The sequence below is a fragment of the Podarcis filfolensis genome (assembly GCF_964270895.1).
Source record: "Podarcis filfolensis genome assembly, chromosome: 10".
Lineage (NCBI taxonomy): Eukaryota > Metazoa > Chordata > Lepidosauria > Squamata > Lacertidae > Podarcis > Podarcis filfolensis.
Window position 1 is genome coordinate 52744341 of NC_139612.1, and position 25095 is coordinate 52769435.

The following is a 25095-nucleotide window of genomic DNA, read 5'->3' on the forward strand; positions in this document are numbered from 1 at the left end:
AGTGCTGACCAAGATAATGGGCAAACTGTCCTTCAGGGAAGTTGTTCCGCCATTATTGATCTTTTCATTGAGAGCTCCGTAGAAGCTTCTGAAGAAGAGCAGGGTTCCTCAGGCCATAGTGTTCTAGAACAGAGTTGAGTGGAAGGTCAATCAGGATCACTGCCAGATCTTTGGAAAATGTGAAGTAGATAAGCAGAAGTTTCTGGCTCACAATTGTCTAATAAGAGCAACTGCTGAAAAGATGTCCCCTACTAAAAGGAAAGCTTGGGGGCAGGGTCAGCTCAAGACATTTTGCTGCCTGAGGCAAACCAGAAAATGATTCCCCTGGGAATTGAAGTTGGTTAAGAGTGCTGAAAACTGTCGCCCAACTGAGACAGTATTCTGTACTTGGTGCCTGCTGGTGGACTACAGGGTTCTAGCAAAATAAAAGAAAGAAAAAGGTATATCTCATAAGCCTGATGTCTAGTTACCATGGTTCAAGAAGTTATTCTTAAGCTGATTTGATTTTTAAAATCTAAAGTGTTAGTAAAAGACTATGGGTGCGGTTTAACTAAGGAGGCATGCCTGTGCAAAGATTACTGCTTGTACAGCAGAGCTTTCGCCCATCTTCCCCTGCATGCCCTTCCTCCCCATTTGGCTTGTGGGGGGCTGGAGAATCCTTGGAGCAGAACAAGGGGGGAAATTGGGGAGGGGGGGATTTCATCTGCCAAGCCAAAATATTTGCCCTGTCTGGACAGCCACCTTAGTGAGATGTTGAATTCCTCCCTTTGCTATTGCAGATTTTGCAGTAATAGGACCGGATTTCACTATCCTGAAAGAGTGGTGTGTTATTTCTTTCCTTGTCCTCTTTTAAAAACTGAAAACCTGGTATTGACTAGAAAGCAGTTTAGGTAATGAGAGCCTGACCTGCTGGTGGCCCAGGAGACCCAAAACCTGAGTCTTTTGCATTGTCCCACAATATTTCCTACCCTTTCTCCCTGCTTTTAGTAAAAGACTTGGGGGGTGGCATTTTGCTTCCAGGGTATGTGGGTGACTTGCCAAGTACGCTGCCAGTGAATCTCCCCAGGCACTTGCCAACTTAAATTGCCCAGAGGCACTCTAAACGTTTATGCAAATTTGTGTTGTGGGCCTGGGCTCAGAATCCTCTTAAGTACCTAAAAATGGACCTGAAGTCATTTGCAAAGCAAAAGAACTAGTCAAGGGGAATGCAGAGTTAGTGTCAAGCTTTGTGTAAGATAGCCACATGAAGAGTGGGCAAAGGTTTTCATTTCCAGCACGTATGGCATCACCAGCTATTTTTGTCTTGAGTTGACTACCTTGCTTTGCAAATGCACCTTAATTTGGATCTGACACCCCTAGCTGACCTCATCCAGGGACTCTTATGGAGAGAAAATGGGAATTGCATGTGACCTCTGCTAGGGTTTTGAAGTCGAGACATCGGAGATAAAATATGAGCGCAGTATCGTTACTACTTCTCAGTTGCCCGAAGGCATTTCTGCATTGCAACAAATCTGCCTGACAAGGCTATTCTGAGTGCACTTTAACATTAATTTAACTTGTGTCATTTGCTTCATACGTTCTCCAAAGCTGTACCTTTGTATGATCTGTGGATGTTTGAAGGCATCATGTTGTACGGCAAGCATGGTCTGCAATGTGGTAGAAGAAGTGAATGGGGCTGGGTGGAGAGAAGGGAGATTTCTCTGTCTCTTTTTTGTGTTCTGGAAATATGGGATCCCAGTGATGTTGATTGATAGGAGGTTCAGGACTGAAAAAGCAGTTCTTCACATAATACAATATGTACAGGTAACTTACTACTTAAGCACATTTAACTTGTGCACATTCAGCTTTGTGTGCTTGGCAATTAAAAATAATAATTAAAAGGGGGCGGAAAGGAGGCAGGCCTTGGGGTGGGGGCCTTTGGCAATCCCACCTGCTATTGCACCCAGTGTGTTTTACTATACACAAATTTGGCTTTACACGCCACCTCTGGAATGTAACCCTCTCCATGTGCTTGTCTGTACTTAAATGAATGAATTTAATTGCTCCTTAATTATTATTCTAGTTAAGTTGCAATCTTGCAGCACATTTCTGTAAGCACTGTTAAATCATATATTGTCTCTTTTCTGAGTGACTATGATTTGTTTTTTCCCTATTTGCCAGATTTTTAACTACAGATGCTCTCTCTGCAGTGGCACTCTGGTTAAACTTCCGATGTCTGACATTCACACGTTTTTAGCTTTTAGTTGCGTAACAGAAAATATTTATTGGTGTTGACACCTTAAATCCTGTTGACATTTTGCATCACTTTCTACCATTTTCCAAACCTATGATCTGTTATTTCATGAATTGCTTTCAGTAACCGGATCCCAGTATTTATAAAAATTATTCGGCAACCCCACTCTTCATTGTAAAATATTAGCATCAATCACAGCAGGATTTCGTTTTAAAAGATTATTCAATTCCTGTGGTATCATCTACCATCTATAAAGAATTTAAATTGGGTTTCCTCTCAATTTCAGTTTGAATTTTATCAGCCTCCATACTCCTGATTTTCACTATACCAAGCTTGGCAATTTTAAACATGCAAATAGGGAAAAGCAAAACAGAAAGGATTGGGCTATTGCTGGGACCTCCAATGGCATCACAATACCCTTAGTACACCCACAACTCCCTGCCCCTTCCAGTTTTTTGTTTTTCGTTTAATTAGAAGGGATTTTGGGGTGGTTTTTAGAAGTTTCCTTTTTCAGTTGTTTGGGAGAGGTTTGCAAGGTTTTGGAATGCTACACTGAGTTTTTGTTGTTTGTGAGGGTTGACTTTTTTTAGGGTGTAGGTGTTCTGCCTGTTGTTTCGGGAAGGAAATTTGCAATCCCATTTTTCATCTGTGAAATGTGCATAAAAGTTCCCTAGATTTTCAAATATGCTTTCAGGCCCATAAAAGGTTGGAGACCACTAGTAAATGACTGTTAGTTCTGTTTTGATAAAAAATTTAATGTAGTTCCTAGGGAGGCAGGGTATTTGATTCAACGTGTTTTGTTTGGGGTGATGTCAGATGATTACAAAAATTTCTCTGTGGTGTTTTGAGTAGGGAATGGTTGATTCACACGTGCAAGCAAGTCGCTTGATAGGTGAGGAACATACTTGTGCATGTGAACTCACCACCTCTAAGCACTCAATCAAGATTTTTCAATAGCTGAAAGAACATTTTCCTGTTTAAGGGTGACAGTCCTCAGAATAAGAGTGTAGAATGAATGTTGTGTGGCATCTGTCAGATAAATAACAATGATATGCAGATTACATTAGTTACATGCCAGTGAACTTAGCAAATTCGGAGGAAGTCTAGCTTATTGTGTATTTTCAGTGTGACTTCCTTTGTTGAACACATTTTCTATGTTGGGCATAGGCCAACCATCAGGGGTGATTTCAATTTTCATTCAGGGAATGGCAAGACATTTTGTGTGTGTTTGTGTGTGCATTCATAAAGGTCAAAATTGTCCAATTTTCAGTACGTTTATAGATAACTTGTAGCAAAGCAGTGTGTTTTAAGAACATTTGTCATAGTTATATTTTTATGCCTCACAAGTAAATTCTCAAAAGAGGTCATTCACCTCTTTATTTAAAAGCAGAGGGCAGCCTTCCACAACCTGCTGTTCTCCAGACATTTTGGACTACAATTCCCATAAGCCCCAGCGAGCATGAGTGTGCTAGCTGGGGCTGATGGGAACTGTAGTCCAAAATGTCTGTTGGGCTCTGTGTGGTGGAGGCTGGCATACATACACAGTACGTAGTGCTATTGAACTTTCGAATACAGCGCCAATTTATTGCTCAGGAAGCTGGCCGCAAATAGAGCAGCACTCTGGAGAAATAATCATATATAGGAGTGAGACTGCCCCTCTCCCTGTTTTTCTTGAACAGTAGAATGTAAAGACACGCCAGTGGAAGCATCTGCTAGCTTCATATCTGATATGGAAGATGCTTTCTGTCAGAAATTTGTGTTAAATTATCCCAGCAGTACCCAGGCCTAGCAATTTACCTAGCACTGCTTTATGTAACTAATATTCCTCTTTACCCATCTTTTCAAATTACTAACTGCTAGTATTGACAATTCTGCTCAGACAGCTTTGAGTGAAGTCAACCAAAACCTAGTTACATCTGTTGTATGACTCCTGAATTCTCATGTAATTGGGATGATGAGACCAGCTGCATGACCTATGCCTTCTAACCCATGTTTTCCCTAATGGGGCAAGTGGCTGTTTTCGGGGGGAGGGAGGGATTTATGTCCAGGAAATGCCCCAAAGAAGAAAGAGTTAAACCCCTCTCTTCACATTGCTGCAGATTTGATATATACCGTATTTTTCCGTCTATAAGACACCCCCGTGTATAAGACGACCCCCAATTTTAAATTTTAAAAAAATGGGGGGAAATATAGTCTTATACACGGAAAAATACGGTATATATTTTAGGACCCACCTTTTTCTCTAGGCTTTAATATGTTTTAAATTTAATATTGTCTTTTTAAATGGCTGTAACCCATCCTGGGGCCTTATAGTGAAGGGTGGGTATGGAATCAAATTAATAATAATAATACTAGAGAAATGATACAGTCATGATTCTCTGATGTCTCATCTAGCTTGGTCCTTACACTTAATCAAATCATTATTCTTGTTCATTCTTCCTGTTTGTGTACAGAGACATCTTTACAGGAATCCTTAATTTCACAGTTGTTGTCCTTCTGCACAGATTTACATTTTGTAGCTTTCAGTGCAGATAGGCTGTCTTATGAGAAGCATTTGCTTACACTACTAGGTAGTAGAAAAGCTTTACTTTCACCCTGTTCTCAGTTGAAAACAAATATAACATGCCACGGGGTCTTTTCAGTTGTGTCACCCACTTTCTGGAACACTCGTCTTAAGAAACTTTTGTAAACCGCTTTGAGATTTTTTTTTTGCAATCAAGCAGGGTATAAATTTTTATGAAATAAATAAATAATCTTAAATGACTCTCACCATTAAAAAGCTTATGTATTTGTGGACTTTTGCTAAACATTGTGTTGTTGTTTTTTGCATTCAAAAGACTGGTCTTTTTAAAAAGGTTTTTAAAAACTGAATTTTTGATGTTTTAAAACTCTTGTATGTTTTCTTGAATGCCGTGGGTGTAAGAGGGACCTATAAGTATTGTCACGGCTAACTGTTTTAACACTTTTGTTTTCTTCTTGTGTTGCGGTGCAGGTATGGCCTCACATGTGCAAGTTTTCTCCCCTCACACCCTTCAATCAAGTGCCTTCTGTAGCGTGAAGAAACTAAAAGTGGAACCAAGTTCTAACTGGGATATGACTGGGTACGGCACACATAGCAAAGTCTACAGTCAGAGCAAGAACGTGCAGTCCTCTCAAGCCGCCGCCGCCATCAACGCCTCTCTCCAGATCCCCAACCCCAGCATCCCTTACGAGCAGACCATCATCTTCCCAGCCAGCACGGGGCACATTGTGGTGACATCCGCCAACAGCACCTCTGGTGTGGTTGCAGTATCTGGGCAAGCGTTAGGTGGACCACACAACCTGATGCGTCGAAGCACTGTGAGCCTTTTGGACACCTACCAAAAATGTGGACTTAAGCGCAAGAGTGAGGAAATTGAGAACACAAGCAGCGTGCAGATTATCGAAGAGCACCCACCAATGATTCAGAACAATGCCAGTGGGGCTACGGTAGCCACCACAACCACATCCACGGCCACATCCAAAAACAGTGGCTCCAACAGTGAAGGGGATTACCAGCTGGTGCAACATGAAGTGCTTTGTTCCATGACCAATACGTACGAAGTGTTGGAATTTTTGGGCCGCGGAACCTTTGGGCAAGTGGTCAAATGCTGGAAACGTGGCACCAATGAAATTGTGGCCATCAAGATCCTTAAAAACCATCCATCTTATGCCCGGCAAGGTCAAATTGAAGTGAGCATCCTGGCCCGGTTAAGCACGGAAAGCGCAGATGATTACAACTTTGTCCGAGCCTATGAATGTTTCCAGCACAAGAACCACACCTGCCTGGTCTTTGAAATGTTGGAACAGAACCTTTATGATTTCTTAAAGCAAAACAAGTTCAGCCCATTGCCCCTTAAATACATCCGACCAATTCTGCAGCAGGTAGCCACGGCCCTAATGAAATTGAAAAGCCTGGGCTTGATTCATGCAGACCTCAAGCCAGAGAACATCATGCTGGTGGATCCATCTCGGCAGCCATACAGGGTCAAGGTCATCGACTTTGGTTCTGCGAGTCATGTGTCAAAGGCTGTGTGCTCGACTTACCTTCAGTCCAGATACTACAGGTAAGTGACCTGAGTCAAATAAAAACATCAGGATAAGTGGAGCCTGTGGCGCAATGGGTCAGCGCGTCTGGCTGTTAACCAGAAGGTTGGTGGTTTGAGCCCAGCCAGGGATGGCTGTGTGCAGGATTCCTGCATTGCAGTAGGTTGGACTAGATGGCCCTTGGGATCCCTTCGAACTCTGCAATTGTATGGCTGTGATTCTATTCCATAAAGGCATTTGCTGTGATACTATAGAAAGCGCTGAAATCAACCCGAGATCAGGAGGAAACCTATTGGCCCTTTGAGTCACCTGATACCACTGACTTGATAGATGCAATACCACTTTCTTGCCACCTGCCATGGTGGCACTATAGCGTGTCAGAGCTGGCCATTAGCTCCATTGTCTAGCATGCTCTCCTATGATAATGCAGATAATAAGGTTGGATCCCACTGCAAGTCCCTTTCCTGTTGCCTTATGCCAAGATGTTTCTTGTCACGTGATGTTTTGCAGGCTCCTACCGCGATAATATTTTGCATGTCAAGGGCTTTCTGTTATTTTTGCTGCAGTAGATTTTACATGGTTACGCTATTGGAGGTAATCAGCGACATAATTCTTGATTGACGTGATTCCTTATGCTGATGGATTTGATCAAAATACGCTGTGCGAGTTACCAGTGTGGCTCGTATGTTAAACGCAACAGATGTTTTGCCTTTAAAATTGCAGGTAACATTTGGCACTTATGAAAGACTCTTTTACAGGATGCACAGAGGATCAGCAGCGCTGCTTCTCCTTGTCTCTTAAAATGCAGATTTCAGACACTAGAGGGGGGAACCTAATCAGGGCTGGAGAAGAGTTAATTTCCAGAATGTGGAAGTTTGACAGTGTAGCATTGCAGCAGCTGATTTTTATCTGTATGTCCTTTTGTTCTGAGAAGGAGAAAACAACAAAGCTGCTTTCTTTTCTTAGAAAAGGTTTATTAAATAAAACATTCAACAGTCCTATCCTTTAGGGCAGACATGTTTTTGCTGCAAATACACGAAAGCTTTAAGGCTTTTAATTTGCTGGCTGGATGGGATGGGGGGAGAGAGGGAATCCATGATAATTGGAGCATTTTGCTACTGCATTACCTGTGATGCTGCAGAGCCAGCCCAGGTATCCATATAGACCTGGGATGGGCATCCATAGGCAACAGAAATGAAAAGGGTGGAAGTGTTTGGTTTTCTGAGAGGAAGGGAGTGTTTTGTAATGTGTCTGGGAAATGCATAATGGTTACTGTGTCTTGGATTTTGAAATGATGTGTGAAGGCAGCCAGTTTTCAGATCATCAGACTCAGTTTAACTAATCCTTCTCCCTTTATGGGGAAGAAGAAAAGGAGCTGGGGTGAGTTGCCACAGTAGGGGGTTTCTGACAAAGTCATGAGGAAAATTAATATTGCTGCCTCTGAGGGTGGCAGTGGAGGGGAGTGTAAGGGGGTTCTGGTGAAACAACGCTCCATTCTCTGCCAGAGATAGATACCTTTAGGCGAGAGGCAATTTGCAACGCTGGAAAAAAAATGAAAACAAAATAATTTGTTTTACACTGGTTTTTGTTGCCAGGCCATTAGGAAGATGGATGGGGTAGTATTAGGAAAACATAAACTGCAAATGACTGTGATTAAAAAAATGAAACTTCCCAACAACCAATCCTGTTAGATGAGAAAATGGTCATTCATATATATATATATATATATATATATATATATATATATGAGATGTAGCTTGAGATACTTAAATCCCTGCTTGACAGAGTCTTGGAGAAAATGGTAATCTTGATTCTGAAGTGGCAAAAGGCATGAACTTCCAAGGATGGATTTGTCTCTGCAGCTTCGATATCAATACCGCATGTAGTTTGCTTGGCGGTGAGGAAGGACCATTGAATATTAACCATCGCAGACAGACTCTTTGCATCACTTGAAGTTTGTTCCCACCAATAGAGAGGCTGGCTGGCATTCAATGAGCCTTAGCATTCACCCTAAGTATTTTAATTAACAGGCGCTCCACTGTGGCATGAATGCCTGATGCCTCATTGCTAGCCCATTCTGGCCGTCAAGATGGTGTAATTAGAGCAGGGAGGACAAGGCAGGGCAATCATCTGGTGGTGTAGGAACAAGCTTTCCCCGCCACCTCCTCTGTCACTGTTTGGCCACTGCCAAGGGAAAGGGTCACGACTCAAATGTCCCTGTACTACGTGGCATGTTATGAACGTGAACTTTTTGCCCTCTCAAGTTACTGTACTCAGATGTAGCTTGCCTGTAAGGAACTGCACCAGGACTTGCTTAAAATTAGCCATTCACATTTTTGGGCTGCGTTTGTGACAGACTAAGGATGTGTACGCATTGCCAGCTTAATGTGCAGCGAGGTGGTTCTTTTTTTGAGTTTGGGTCGAAGCTTTTGGGGGGGAGAATGCATCAAAATGCAGTGTTTCTCAAGAAACAACATGATAGATACAGGATATGGATTGTGATCAACATCTTATGTATACTTCCCAAACCAGCAGTGCAAGTGTACCAAATGCAGAATAAAAGGGAGCGTGTACGCAGCCTAAGGATCTCTCTTGGGTTCCCTACCCCTGAGTTAAATGATCTTTGGTAGCGGGGATTGGGGAAATGTCAGTGATAAGCTAGGCAGTTGTGAATTGAAAGCTTGGAACCAAGAGTCTGTGCTCAGGAGCCACAGCGGGTATGTTTGTTCTAGATAACTTTACAGTACTCACAGGACAGGGGGAACCAGTGACTAGGCAGGGTGGGGCAGGTTATTCTGGACTGTAGCAGACGCAGATGTAGGGGAGCGTGACCAATTCAGTTGTACTTGGGCATGGAGCCTTGGGAGCGCTGCAACTGTTATGTACAATGGAAGGCAAGAGGCTGGGGTGCCAAAATTTGGTGTAACACAAGGCACCACTGAAATCTGACACCCCAAGGTCCGCCACTGACTGCAGGAACACTTCACAACCCAGGGAACATCCTCAGCTTGCAGTTCCAGTGACTCACCCTGTAGGGTAGCAGGATATACATCTGTGGTTTCCCAAGCCACGCTACCTCCTTAAAACCTCAGATGGATGGATGGTATTTTCTGCAATCCTCAGTTACGGTACATGGGCTAGTGGAGCCATGTACACAACAGTGACTGGGATTGAAACATAATGCTGCGGAAGGACCATGCCTTAGAGACTGAGTGCAACATTTGCATGCAGAAGACATTGGGTTCCATCCCTGGCGTCCTTTAAAAAGGATCAGTAGGAGGTGAGATAGGAAAGACCTCCATCCTGAGGCTCTGTTGCCAGTCTAGCATCCCAGGGCTAGATAGATAGATAGTCTGACCTGGTATAAGGCAACTCCGTGTGTTCCTCGTGTGACCTTGTGCCGCTTAGTTTGCTCAAGCGGTTTATTTTAGAAAAAGCCTGTCTGCTTCCCTGATTTTGTTATTGAACTTACGAATATGAAGTCAAGGTCATGTAGAGTTCTTCCATGGAAAGCATTTCCATAATCCCTTTTATAAAACCAGCATCTTATTGCAACCAGATGGGTATACAGACTTTGCAGATGTGTTCTTGGTTGCAGAATGTAAGCATGCCTCAAATGGCCTGGGTTCTTTTGTGTGTCTCAGTCCAAACAGTTTGACCACAGCATATTGTTATTTTCAGCCAAAAGCCCTTGGGGACAGCCAGAGAAGCCACTTCCTAATGAGCATATTGTATTAATTCAGTGAAACACAAAGATTGCTTCACCTGTATGGATGGACGAACCTGTCACTCTCTCCGTTTCTTGCTTTTCTAGTCTTAAATTCAGTTTGCCCCGCTTCTCCATCAGCTTTGTTTGTTTTTGTTGTCAAGTCCTCATGAAAATTAATGTTTCAGAACCCATTTGTCCCAATACAATAAACACATTTTTGCAAGCAATGCTTCTCAATAGCATATATTTTTATGCACACCTTCTCCTATTAGACACATTTCCGTACACTTCTTTCGTTTGCTTGGAGAAATGCATCGCAGCATTTGGAGAATTTTGAAGGATAACTGCATTTCACTTTACATATTGTTTAAGGTAGTGCAAATTAGGTAGGCTTGTATCAAAAGATGAACTGAACTCAACTTTCTCCCCATCTCCTAGTCGTGTCATGGTAGGGAAACGATTGTCAACATTCTGCCAGGCAGAGATGGGGAGAAATGGATTTTTGGCTCCCAAAGCAAACAGAGCTCCAGACACATCCTAGGGCCTCGTCGTTGCCATTTTTTAGCCAGCTGCTACCAGTAACTCTACATTTTTCTCTTTGTTCTTTGGTGCTCAAGTTATTTGCATTTTTTAAAGGACTGTTCGTTTCTTACAGTTCATAATTTCCAGCTGCTTATCTTCCACACCTGAAGTCATGGCCATTCCACTTAGTGGCATGCCATCAGTTCATGTGGAATACATTAGAATTTCCGATGTGGCTGAACTGTGACTATTTATTTATTTGCACGATCTCTGTTCCGTGCCAACAGCAATGTCCTTTAGACGGTTAACAGATATACTATATATTAAAACCCACAGAATTAAAGAATTATAAGTTCAGGTGAGAAAATAAGCAGCAGGAGATAATGAACTTGTAGAAAAAGAGTCTTTCTTTCTTTCTTTCTTTCTTTCTTTCTTTCTTTCTTTCTTATGCCTCAACAAATGAAAAAAGGAAGAAAGAAAGCAGGATGCATGTACCTTTTTTTTTCTAGGCATCAATGTCTTCCTGAAAGCATCATCAGCTCTTTATGTTTCTTGGTGATTTTCCAGTGAAGCAGGTGCGGTACCTTTCAAGCTTCAGAGCAAATGCATATTCAAGAATGTTCCTGCTGAAACTGGGACTCCGGCTCCTTCCTTTCCCACTTCAATCCATCCATCTCTCTTGCCATGTGATCCTCAAAGCACACACCTTAATTTATTTTAGCCTCAGTATGTAAAATGGGAGCAGGGCTGGCCTTAGACATTTTTCCTCCTCTCACTTAAAGCATTAGAAAGTTCAGTTGCTGCTGTTTTAAAGGGGGGGGGGGCCTGGAGCCAAAAAAGAGAAAGAAACAAAAATGTATGTGTTCTGCAATCAGCTTCCTGCAGCGACTATTTCAAGATGCTACAGAGGAAAGTCATCTCTGATTGTGGGAAGGAGGTGATGCTTCTTTTCTCCTTTCCACTGTAGTGCATAGCCTATAAAGCTAGTATACTGCCAATCTGTACTTTCAATTCTCTTTTCAGACCTCTGTTTAATTCTTAGGGGGGACTAGGGCTCGAAGGTGAAGTCTCAAACTGTGTAGTGTTCTAGGTCACCCAATAAGTAAAGTAAAAACACATTATTACAGTGGTACCTCGGGTTACAGACGCTTCAGTTTACAGACACTTCAGGTTACAGAATCTGCTAACCCAGAAATAATACCTTGGGTTAAGAACTTTGCTTCAGGATGAGAACAGAAATCATGCTCTGGCGGCGCAGTGGCAGCAGGAGGCCCCATTAGCTAAAGTGGTACCTCAGGTTAAGAACAGTTTCATGTTAAGAATGGACCTCCAGAACGAATTAAGTTCTTAACCCGAGGTACCACTGTATTATTATTACAGTGGTACCTCGGGTTACAGACACTTCAGGTTGCAGACTCCGCTAACCCAGAAATAGTACCTTGGGTTAAGAACTTTGCTTCAGGATGAGAACAGAAATCGTGCTCCGGCGGCATGGCGGCAGCGGGACGCCCCATTAGCTAAAGTGCTACTTCAGGTTAAGAACAGTTTCAGGTTAAGAATGGACCTCCGGAATGAATTAAGTACTTAACCCGAGGTACCACTATATTTTAAAGGGGGGATGGGATAGGATGCTAGGGGTTTGGAGCCTCTGGGCCATTCCTTAACAACACCCTTCGCTGTATGTAAATAGGCATTTTCTCTATATTTGGAGGCCAAGAGGCTACAGAGTATTCTGCTGTGGTAGAAAATCTGTAGTGTATTTGTGGGCTTGGAACTCCATGGCACTGCACCTTGCCAAATGAGTGGAGCTGGGTTGTAAATGGAGGAGTCTGAACAAGTGCAGGTAAATGGCCTGAACAAGAGCTTCATTAATACTTAAAAAAATAGAAAGGTTCAGGTTTCGGGAACTGTTCAGCCCATGATTCAGCACCTGTAAGTTTCTGCCACATTTCCTGCTCTCACTGCACCTGCGATGTTCCAAATTAACCACAGACTGGCAGAGGCTTAATGGCAGCCAACTGGCAAGGAGAAGCTGACAGGTACCAAATACCACCCAGAAGACCCTGGGGTTTCAGACTCAACCACTCACTGCAGTGGGGCGCAGCTCAAAGTCCCCTAGAAATGAATGGAGGGTGCTCAGCTTAAGCGCTGCCATGATAGGAGATTGCCCAGGGGGCAGTGTGGTGTCGTGGTTAGGGCGTTGGACTTAGAGCGTGGATACTCAGCTTTAAAACCCTACATAGCCACAAAAATTGGAGACCTTAGACTCGTCTGTATAGTGGACAGGGTGATAGGCACTGGGATGGTGGGAGCAGACCTTGTGTGTGTCCACTTCTCCCCCCCCCCCAAATGGATATACATTCACATGTTCAGGCAAATAAATGCCTATTGTCTGCATGTATTCAAACATATGTTCACACCAATGATACCTGGAAACTTGTTTTCAAAGAGACTATATTTTTAGTAGTCCAAATTCTGGACTCTACATGAATTGTATTACAGAAGATAAGCAACCTTTCACTGGGAAAGGTTTAATTCTTAATTTATTTAGGGAGCTTACTGCAAGAATGCTTGAGGACTTTTTGAAAAGTGTGTCAGCTCATAATTAGTTTTTAGCAAGGAAGTACACTCAAGTACCATCCCTTTCCATTGCTTCAGTTCTAGATGCTTTTTTAAATGCAGATTACATTGCCTCCTGTGTCAGCTCTGCAGTGGTGTTTGATGAATCCAGACTCTATCCACTTGTCTTTACATGCTCGCCTTTACATGCTCCCCACTTGTCTAGGAGGAGAAATTAGCAGTTTTGTCAAACGCCAAGGGGCTGAGGGATTTTTAGAGCAGAGCTCAGTTGCTAGATGTGGCTTTTGGCTGTATTTCAGGATTTGCAGTTCCTTTCACCAACCACCTGTGATGTTGGTGCAGCAAATAAGAAATTAGTTAATGTGTCGGGATTTGGACCCACTGTTTCTGTTTACTCTTTAAGATGCAAATCCATTGGAAGAGTCAACCTCAGGGCATGGCAGCGTTAGGGGCTGTGAGAACAGGCCCCAGTCTTCAGCTGGAAAAAAGAACATGGCCCAAACAAAAACAAAAACCCTAATATAGTCGTAACAATCCATTCAACTTTCAAAACGTTCAGAAACCAAACCATGGCTTTTGATTGGCTGCAGGGAGCTCCTGCAGCCAATTGGAAGCTGCGGAAGCCCCGTCGGACGTTCGGCTTCCAAAAATAGTTTGCAAACTGGAACAGTCACTTCGGAGTTTGCGGCGTTCAGAAGCCAAAACATTCGAGAACTAAGCTGTTCGAAAACCAAGGTGCAACTGTAAATGTCAAAAGGCTCAATCAAACATTTTAACCATCTTTTTCTTTACACACATTTTCTTTCAGGTTTCCGATTTTAACGTACCAGAGCAGTGTGGCTTAGAACACATTTCCCTTTAACTCTTGCGATAATTCTAGTCTAGCTAGGCATGCCCAGCCACTTAGAAACCTGTTTTCTTTGGTGGTGAGGCGTGTGGTTTGAACAGTTTGTAGAGAAGCAAGCGGAACATAAATTATTGAAGGCAACCCAGTAGTCTTTCTTTGCGTTCTTCCCTTGCTTTATTACATTTTTAGCTTACTCACTTGACCTGCCCTTTTTCACAAAGCCAGATAACATACAGATATGTGGAGAATCTTTCCAATCGCTCTCAGCCTGCCTTCTCCTGGAGCTATCAATAAGAGCCTTGACATGACAAGCTGAGAGTGTGAAGGGAAAAGAAACACATGATTGTGTATGACCTGCTGTATGAAATGAAACGTTACAAGAGCTTCAGGAGAAGCAGGCTGTGCCTCTTAGAGTGCCTGGCTCTGTGAACCAATTAGTTTCTAAGGTGCCCCTGCGCTTTTTATCTTTTCTTTCCCTGTCAGGAAAGAGATCGGCGGCTAAATCTTCAGCAAGTAAAACACTCAAAAAGAACGTCTCCACCACAGAGTTTAAGGATAACTAATCTCTGAAACTATATAGTATGTACTGAATTGCATGTTGCTATTGTAGGCCTGTACTGAGGTGATGACATTAATTAAGGCAGCAGTTGTATACCCACTTAGCTAAGTGGGACTTGTGTCTGAGCAGACATATATAGAAATGTGCTGTGAGCCATAAACATTTCAGTGCACCTAGGAACTAGTGGTGGCGGAAGAAAATCCACTCAGTTCACGTTTAAAGGCAAACCTACCTAATTCACACTTTCTGAAACAATATACAAACCAAACCACAGCAGTTCTTTGAAACCTGCACTTCTCTGAATTTTGCAATGCGGTTTTCCAGTCAAGTCATATGTAAAGGTAAAGGTGAAGGGACCCCTGACCGTCAGGTCCAGTCACAGACGACTCTGGGGTTGCAGCGCTCATCTCGTTTTACTGGCCAAGGGAGCTGGAGTACAGCTTCTGGGTCATGTGGCCAGCATGACTAAGCTGCTTCTGGTGAACCAGAGCAGTGCACGGAAACGCCGTTTACCTTCCCGCCAGAGCAGTACCTATTTATCTACTTGCACTTTGACATGCTTTTGAACTGTTGGGTTGGCAGGTGCTGGAACTGAGCAACGGGAGCTCACCCCGTTCAAGTCATATGCACAAAAATGCAAATGCTAGCGTAAAATGTGCAGAAAATGCATATGTTATTGAAAACAACATATAAAGATGCATTCTGTTAGCAGCGTTCAAAACTCCTATTGTTCTAGCCGCATTTTGCGACAGGGAATTTCATTAGCGTGAGCAGTTTCTGAGCTCTGGGCAAAGAAGGGAAGTAGGGCCCTTTTCTGCCTCCCCACTTCCAGCTGCTCTCTGAAGACTGGAACAGAGGGTGTATGCAGGGAAAGGACTAGACCAAGTGAAAAATGGACATTAATATTTTGACTGCTGTTCATTCATTTTCAGCTTTGTATTCTTGTTATAAATAAGTGCGCCTAGACATTCCATTGTTGCACCCATAACCTAGGCTTAAGGTGCAATATAGTTTCTAGCTTTCATATCTCAGTTTCTAACACTCTGTTAGGGAACAGTGCTTTGAAGAAATGTGTATATTAGGCAAAAATGCATACGAACATACATATGTTAGGAGAAAATGCTGATGAATTTTCATGAGGACTTTTTTTTTTTAAGCAAATTGGTACAAAATGTACTTAAGATTGGAAAAGTGAAAAACCAAGAAAAGCCAAAAATTGTAAGATGACAGGAAATTGCAGATTTCCTGTGAATTTGGGGGTGAAGCTAACTAGGGTGCCCAGCTGGGTGGGGAGGACCTGACACGGTTGGAGGTGCAGATGTGAGAATAGTGTAAATAGTAGATAATAAATGTATACACAGTGGGTAAATATGTTCAGATATACAGTAGTCAGTAGTCATCAATACCCCAGACTTAAGTCTCACTGCTCTCCTATCCATTTGGATCTTTTTTTTTTCTTTTAGCGAAAATGGGTCTTTAAGCAAACACACACACACACAAACACAACACAGCCTCTCTCCCACCATTCCTCTTGATCACCCTGTTCTGTTAGCTCATTGCTTCTGGGGGATTAAGAAGATTGAGCCAAGAGGAAAATGTCGTGTTCCACTGTGTTTCCCTGTGAAATTAACAGAGACAAATGAAAATGGAAAGGTAAACTGACACAGTCCCACATTATACAAAACTCAGAAGTGAGTGATGAAGCACAGCATTATTTCAACAAAGGAACATGTTGATGACACTGAGCCTCTGTATTTATTTACTTTTAATCCTAAGAGATGCTTTCTCCTAGTCGCTAAAATGTACAGTTTATTATTTCCAACAGAACACTGGTTATCTTTTCTGTCAGGCTAAATGTATACTATTCAGAATGATGTTACCACCTAGCAAAGTATTCCTGAATATTTATTTAACCATCTCGCTTAGGAATAAATAATGTCCAATTGGGGTGGGCGGGGGAGAAATTCACTGCTAGTCCTAGATTTTACTCTTATACAAATTTTCTCTTTCATTAGTAACATTAATGTGGCATTATTTAGAATTATCATTGGCTGTTTATGTAGTGTATCCATACTCATAGCACTTTGCACAGAACAGACTTTAAGGTTGTTGTTTTTTTAAGTCACAACATCTGGCTCCCAGCTGGATCTGTTGTGTTAACCTGTGCAGAATTGATTTCAGTTTTGTGGTCATAGGAAAGCACTGTGGAAATAAAAAGAGGTAGAAACATTTAAAAAGGGTATAGGTGCATGATGATTTCTCAGCAATCAGGTGCCATAGGAACGAGTCCCAAAAGTATATTTTATCACTAGATTGCTCACTTCTTGATGGCTTCAGATTAAAAGTGCTGAGCCAGAATAAAAGTATGCCTCCACTCTCCACCTAGCATGCGTTTTCAGTTTCTTTGCCCTTTTTCCAATCTTAATTTTCTTTGCCTGACCTTTCCCCCACCTTCTTTTGTTTTTCTCCTCAGAACTTCCCCTGATTCATTATCAGAATTAGCATTTTTACGAACGCTAAATAAATCTTTTTGTATTAGATTGTTAGATATTAATTAAGTGTGATTTGGTTAGTGGATTAGATTTTATTGTAATATTGGATTTGTGTTACAATGTACATCTTGAATTGCTGATTTTGTTTCGTTTTAATTTGTTGACATTTTTGTAACTATGCTCAAATATGTTGTATTTTGATGCGAAGGGAACAGGGTGGCGCTGTGGTCTAAACCACTGAGCCTCTTGGGCTTGCCGATCGGAAGTTCGGTGCTTCAAATCCGCGCGACGGGGTCCACTCCTGTTGCTCTGTCCCAGCTTCTGCCAATCTAGCAATTCAAAAGCACACCAGTGCAAGCAGATAAATAGGTACTGCTGCGACGGGAAGGTAAACAGCGTTTCCGTGTACTCTGGCTTCCATCATGGTGTCCCATTGCTCCAGAAGTGGTTTAGTCATGCTGGCCACCTGACCCAGAAAGCTGTCTGTGGACAAAAGCCGGTACCCTCGGCCTGAAACGAGGTGAGCACCGCACCCCATAGTCACGTTTGACTGAACTTAACCATCCACGGGCCCTTTACCTTTACCTGTATTTTGATATTTATTTGATGCATATGGGGAACCGTTTGGGCACAATCCATGTTGGAAAAGTGGAAGATGAATAAACTCATTACAACCTAAACTTCCTCCCATTTCCCCAGAAGTCCTCATGGACTGTAATCTTCAAATAAGGCCTATGTGCATAAAATTGAATGTGCACAGGCCAGTTTTGCACAGTTGATTTCCCAGATAACACCCAGTAATTAACTCCATGATCCCAGCCTACATACCCTGGGTTTTACAAGCATTGCAGCCCTGCAAAGACATCAGGAATGGGGCAGAAGCAGCAGCAGGTGGGCAGAGAGAAACAAGCCTGTACTCACTCCCTTTCATGTGTATGAATCTGGTTGAAGAGCAGTGTCATCCTGGTCCATCTCACTGTGCTGGTCCCGTGGGCTAACCGAGAGGCGAGGTCCAAGTCCAGTCTGAGGTCGAAGGTGCAGTATGGAGGCAGTCTGTAAAAGTTGAAGCTGGATGCAGGGCAGGTAGTCGGGTGAGGTCAGGAGCTCTGGCAGGGTAGCAGGACAGGGTTCAGGCAGGAACTAACAACCAACAAAGTTGCTCCCGCAACTTGGGACTGAGGATGGCTGGCTTTTATCTGCCCCGAGGCGCAGGGCAGCCCCGATCCTCAGGTGACTCGCCTCTCCTGGCCTGGAGGAGAGCACTCCTCCTGCGGGAACTTGGTTCCCCTCGCCTCTCTGCCCTGAGCCTCTGCAGCTCAGGAGAGGCTGGAGGGTTACCGGACCCAGAGGCAACCTCAGCTTCCCTTGACGGGGCTGAGAGTGGAGCACCAGCAGGCAATGGGTCCTCCACCCCCTCAGGAGCCAGAGCAGACTCAGCTGGTGCCTGCACCTGAGGATCCAGCACAGGTGAGGACCCTTCAGGCTCATGCCCCAACCCTGGTTCAGCTGGTTCTGGAGGCGGGGAATCCTGTGCAGGCTGGGATTCCTCAGGTTCAGCATCCAAATCCGAATTCCAAGCCATCACACCCACTGTGTTTGAGGTGACATGGTGGTTCAAAAGCTCAGTCTGTAGTATTTGATCCATTCACATATACAAATCATCACTTGACGCTGCAAACATCAAATCGCTGAACGTTCATGTGTTAACACATCATGGCCTTGCCTGGTGCTTATTAAGGGTATGGAACTGTTGCTCTTCTTTGTTGTGTTTTCCTCTAATGCACTGATAGAGAAGACTGCACACGGCTTTAGGATGATTGTGCTGTGCCCCAAAATAGATACTTGCATCACCATTCACACATTACGTCTAACATGACATTCTCAGCCTAGGAGGATGCATATCGCTACTCCCGCAGTCCACACATATCAGCCGGGTTTGTTATCTCAGGAGAAAGGAAGGGTCATAAATCTTACTAGTATGACTGCATTTTGTTTTCTGATTTCACTTTTCTAACAGACATTTTGAGATATATGTTGCAAAGTTTCACTGGCTGGGTTATTATTTATTGAATTGAATTGAACTGAATTTCTATACCACCCTATACCCAGAGGTCTCAGGGCAGTTCATGGAACAATAAATATTTGCTTGTTATAAATATTTGTTGTTGCAAATATTTGCTTGGGCTTTTTTGCTTTACACATAATGGGTGGCAACGGTTATGGAACTGCCATAAGCTGTGCTGCAAGACTTTGCCCACCAAAAATCACTTGGCTTCCCCTCACTTGCTGCTTCAGGGTGCACACTGCATGCTTCTTATTTGTTAGCAGCCTTGTGTCAAACCAGAAATTCAGGTAGCTCCCCTCCACATTACTTCTCAAATCCTTCTGTCTATAGATCAATACAACATGTCCAAAAGAGAAGTCACCAAAGAGTAATAGTACTCTTACTTTTATATCATTTGTTATGCAGCTGCCTTCGCAATAGTAGAAGGAAAGTCCCTGACCGCTTATATATTGTCTATATATTTGTTTAGTTCGCAGAATGGCAAAACAGATAGAGCTTCTGTTCACAAGCCTCTTTTTCTTCCTGTATTATGTCCGTGTCACACTGTGTTTCTGTGTGCGCGCACATTTGTGTGCGTGTTTACATTGAACGAGAGTCAAATGCTTGAGTAGGGTGGGTATATTCAGTTCTGCATCTCTGATCTACATATCTTGGCGAGGATTGAGAAACAAACATTTCTGGGAAATACAAATCACTGTGGATCTGGGGCAAAGTTTGGATTCCATGGAAGTGCCTAGAATTGCAGTGACATTGCTACTCAAATTATGTCACCCCCTGACTCTGGCTGAATTTAGCCAAATCATTCATTCTCCCCATGCCTTTCAACAGTAGGTAAAGGGTAACTCAAGCACTGGAGAAAGCTGTGAGGTATCTGGGCAACAAAGCTCTGGTTTCCATATGACAATGGATGATTATTTCTTACTTTATATTATTTATATCCCATGCCCTTGGTACAAAATACAGTCCCAGGGAAGCAAAATTGAAATAAATAAATCGGGAACATCTGGCATTGACTTAACAATTTTAATGTTGCATTTAGAAAAGAAGCTAACGACACATTTTCAAGCAAATCAGCTGCATGTCAGTCACTTTTTCTTTCTTTAGAAGTCTGGAAAATACAGGATCATGCACTCTTTCAAAACATCCAGTATAACAGATTTATATTTAAGAAATCATTTTGACTTTTTAAAAATTGCTCTGACTCTGACAAATGGATTTCTAAATAACTTGAATATTCCCAAATTTAGTAAATCAGATTTGGGGAAATTAAAAGTACCAATAATGCTTGATGAGTTAAGAATAACAATTAGGAATTCAAAAGATGGGAAACCACCAGGAACAGATGGACTTCTTGGATAATTTTATAAGGTATTTCTTAATAGAACAACTGCTATTTTGTAGTGTTCATGATGCTATCTGTTTAAAGAAATTACTGCAATGACTTAGATAATCGCTAAAAGACTAAACAGTATCACTGGGGAATATGTGGATATAGATTAAACAAGATTTATAAAGGAGAGAAAAATGTCTGAAAATACAAAGAGATTAATTGATATATGAAATAAGTGAAAGTAAGCAACCACGTGCATTATTATTTCTGGTTCGTAGTATCATAGAATTGTAGAGTTGGAAAGGACCACTAGTTTAACCCCCTGAAATTTAGGAATCTTTTTTGCCCAATGTGGGGCTCAAACCCACAACCCTGGGAATAAGAGTCTCGTGCTCTTATTGACTGACATATCCCAAAAGCATTTGACTGGGTTGAATAGGTACATCTATTTAAAACAGAATATTTTAATATGGAGGGCAAATTTAAAAGCTGGATCAAGCTTCTATATTCATTGCCTACAGTGCACATTTTGGCAAGCAGACAGTTAGAAGATAGGTTCTGTTTCACTAGCAGGACTAGACAGAGATGGCCATCTTAGCACTTCTTTTGTTGGCCATACTGTAGAATCTTTAGCTAGACCTATAAGAGGAAAGGAAAGGTTAATATTCAAAGAACATGGTATGGATATTGCATATGAAAATGCTATTGTATAATAATGATATAGTATTGATCTCTCATCCATGAAGTTCCTATATATATATATAAATATATATAAATAAAATGACTGAATATGGGCATATTTCGGGATATAAATAAATCTGAGTGGCTAGGGAACAACTTCACAAGCGATATATTCTGTGAACCGCCTTGATATTCTGTGAACCTCCCTGAGAGCCCCAGGTATAGAGTGGTATATAAATTCAATTAATAATAATAATAATAATAATAATAATAATAATAATAATAATGTAATGAAATAACTTGTATACATAACAAAGATTCCACAAACAAAACAAAAGGACTTAGGGGTCTGGATAATGAATAATTTAACTGAAATAGTAACAATTAATAATGAGAAACTATATAAGGAAATTGGATTTGGAAAGATGGTTGTTTATATATCACGGATAGGGGGAAAGTTAGTTATCAAAATGAGTTTCTATTAATAAAGTATGTCCAGATTTATCACCTTTAACTTCACTGTTTTCTAATGAATGTTTAAATAATGGGTTGGGCATAACCAGAGATTTCATAGAATCGAAAAATACATGATTAGACAATATAAAAAATCAATTATACCTTTGAAGAAGCTACAGGGTTTATGGGGGAACAAGGCCTCTTTTGTTTCAGTGCTTTCTTTGTCAAATTAGGGACACAATTGCTTTCCTGATAAGGAAGAATAAAATATTTAAAAAATAAAATGAATGCAAAATGGTATTTACGTTTAATAAAGATAAAGGAATTATAAGCAAATTAGAACATATAATTTAAATGAAAGAGCAAAGGGCTAGTTCTTTTGTAAGAAATTGGGAGAGGCATTGGGCAAGAAACTAATAATGATTATTGGATTTGGCTAGGGGACCACATTGCATCCTGGCTGATTTCAGCTGACCTAAAGGAAATTTTTATTTTTTAATGTCAGTTGTATCTTACACCATATAAGCTGAATCTGAAATATAAAATAGGACAAGATAAGTGTTGATGGGGGGGAAAGCAGAGTAGCTTTTATGCATATAATTCGGGACTGTCTCTTTTTGGAATACAGTGTGTAATGCCCTTACAGAAATGTTATGTTATTATATATCTCAAGGACCTAAGATTGCTTTGCTTAGATATTTAAAGACATACTTTCAGAAATTTAAAGGTGGCAATTTATATATTAACAGCTGCAAAAATAACCGTAGCTGTAAATTGGGGGGAAAGTACTGTACCATCTTCCATTTAGTGGATTGAAAAAACGTGGTCCCTACTGGTAATGATTAAATTGATGTACTATAAGAGAATACAGGTTAATCAGCCAGATAGTTATTTGGGAAAATAGGCTATGTTTTAATGTTTTGCAATAACAAATATCAAGGCAAATATCAAGGCAGTACAACCATATGATGCTTTCAGTTTATGATAACCGCCACCCCTCTCTGTGTGTGTGAAGTTCAGGTACTATTGTATTAAACAAATTATTTTGCTCTGTTATTCTTCGCTCTGTTATTTTGCTCTGCTATTCTTTGTCTCTGCAAGCAGAATAGTTTTATCAGGAATCCATACAGCTATAAGAACTGTACAAAGCCAGCAGAGTTTGTTGTCTTGGGAGAAGAGGAAGGGTCATAAATCTTATTAGTACGATTGCATGTGTTGTTTGATTTCATTGTCTGACGCACAAACCTTTTGCTTTTTTATATAAGGTTTACAGAGCTTCACTAGATAGGTTATAAAAAAAATTCTGTGTACAGTCGTACCTTGGAAGTCGAACGGAATCCACTCCTGAAGTCTGTTTGGCTTCCAAAACATTCGGAAACCAAAGCGTGGTTTGTGACTGGTTGCAGGAAGGTCCTGCAGCCAATTGGAAACCACAGAAACCCTGTTGGACGTTCAGCTTCCAAAAACCGAAACACCCACTAGGATTAATACTTCTACACACCACTGCAAACTTGTACAGTACAGTTGTACCTTGGATCTCGAACATCTTGGCTCCCGAACAATTGAAAGTTTACAGTGGTGTGCAGAAGGATTAATCCTAGGTTTTACATGAGTTTTACACAACCAGCAGGCCATAGTCTGGGAACTGATGTCTGCAGCACCTTCCAAGTGATCAGGTGCAGGGAGCTAATGCAGGGAAATCCAAAATCAAGAGTTGGTTGAATTCATGGGAGATTCTGATGGCTATTAGCCCCAGGAGCTAAAAAGAGACTCCATCTTCAAGAACAATATGCAGTAGATTCTTGGGGCAAACAACAGAGAACAGTCATCCCCTTCCTTTGCATCTGGGTAGCCATTGTTGGAGACATAATGGTAAAGTTGATTGACCTTTAAAGTTAGGGTTCAGCAAGGCAGTTCTGTTCAGTAGCTATGATGAGTTGTGTATACTTTAATTATGCTTGCTATTCCAGTCCAAATGCACAGGGATGGAGCAGTTTGTGGATCATAAGTGTGCTTCACAGTAGCCTTTTTCAGATGAAATGCAGCATTGAGTGAACATATAGGACAATGGGAGTCGCAGATTGCATGGTCTTGACCCACACTATGTGTTCAACTGAAGGTCAGGACAGAATTTATGTTTGCCCAGTTCTGCGCACGTAATGATTTCTTTGTGCAATCAGGAACCTTGAAGAATCAGGGTTCAACTTACAAATGCATTGCCATACGACTGGATTCTGTGCATGACAAAGGCTCTTCCCCAAGCTTTACAAGCTGTTGCTGGATACTCTCTTGTCAAGATCTATAGTGGTGCAAAGCAGTAGCAAGGGGTTTTGGCACTCCTAAAACTTGAAGGTTGTATGCCAACTATCAAGGTGATGAACTTACCTACCTGTGCTGTTCTTATGCAGAGGAGGAAGCTTACTGCTGCAGAGCCATCATGGGAAATTATATTGCAAGAATCGTTCTTTGAGAGTGCTCTAGTAATCAGCTGTGTGTATATCTTGGTAGGAAGGGGAAGGAGCAGATTTTATTTCTTGTGCAATGAAATGGTCATTCACTTATGATACACACTCAAGAGAGGGGAGCAGGTTAGCTGTTAGCTGTTCTGAACACCAAATGGACATGCTTTCTACCCAGCAGCAAAGCTAAAGGTGGTTTTATTTTTTGGGGGGGGGGGAGTTAATTAGTAGCAGCAGGTAACTTTTGTTACCATCCAGAAATGAAGTTGCCAATTTGAGAATTCCAAGCAGTAGAACAAAATGGCTTGATGGCATGTGGAGGAAGGTGTTCTAGAACAACAAAATGGTTTGATGGAGTAGAAGAAGTATGGAGAGCAGCACAAAAGGATGCTCTCACTTTTTCAGCACTTGTCAGGAGTCAAGTCCAAGCTGATTCTGAACCTCTGACTTGAGCAAGCTTAGGATTCAGATTGTGTGTGTGCCCCTACACGCATGCAGTCTCTATAAGAGACAGGTCCCATTTCCTGGCATGTAGCTGTCCCTGGAAAAACGCCAGTTTTTGCTCTTTGGGGATGCCTTGTTAGAATGTTTTTAGATGTTGTTAGTGTGAGGACAGCCTACTTAGTTCAGGCGTCTGCAAGCTTTGGAGGTATGTGGCACAAGAGTTTAGGTCCAGACTACTCTTGAATGATTTCTCCTCGTGAGGCCCTACTGCTTTGCAGCTGACCAATAAGATTTCCACCATTTGAAGATTCTAAAGTGCTGAGCTTTGTGTGATGAAAGGCAGAATGTCAACAAGGCAGATGTGGATGTGGGTGGTGACAACTGATGTTTTGGGGTATCATTCTTTATTTTCCCCCTGCGAGCTTTACACACAAACACAGCTCTCCCCGCCCCCACTGCCCCACTTTTGCGGGTGGAAACTTTATTTTTAAACTTCAGATTCATATATAGTCACAAGATTCTGGGAGCTGGAACTTCAAGAGGGAGGCAAAACCACCAACTCGTATCATGAGACTAAGCAAAACCAGGCTAGTTAGGAGCCCTGTAGCTGGCAGGCAGGCAGGCATCAGATGACAATGGTGCTTTGTTTGCTG

At 41.9% G+C, this 25095-nt stretch overlaps 1 protein-coding gene and 1 long non-coding RNA gene across 8 annotated transcripts in view; one reads left to right on the top strand and one right to left on the bottom strand.

Annotated features, from left to right (window-relative positions):
- The window catches only part of HIPK2 (homeodomain interacting protein kinase 2), a 165965-nt gene that overhangs the window by 50044 nt on the left and 90826 nt on the right, over positions 1–25095 (top strand). For all 7 annotated transcript variants that reach the window (XM_083574188.1, XM_083574192.1, XM_083574193.1 and 4 more), the window contains exon 2: positions 5226–6318. In XM_083574188.1, the coding sequence (XP_083430314.1) occupies positions 5226–6318 (1093 nt within the window). The remainder of the gene's footprint in view (positions 1–5225; positions 6319–25095) is intronic.
- On the bottom strand, positions 15321–19522 carry LOC310743760. The gene is made up of 3 exons (XR_014539214.1): positions 18595–19522; positions 17836–17979; positions 15321–16133 (listed from the first exon to the last, which is right to left on the bottom strand). It is a non-coding gene; the product is annotated as an uncharacterized lncRNA (long non-coding RNA).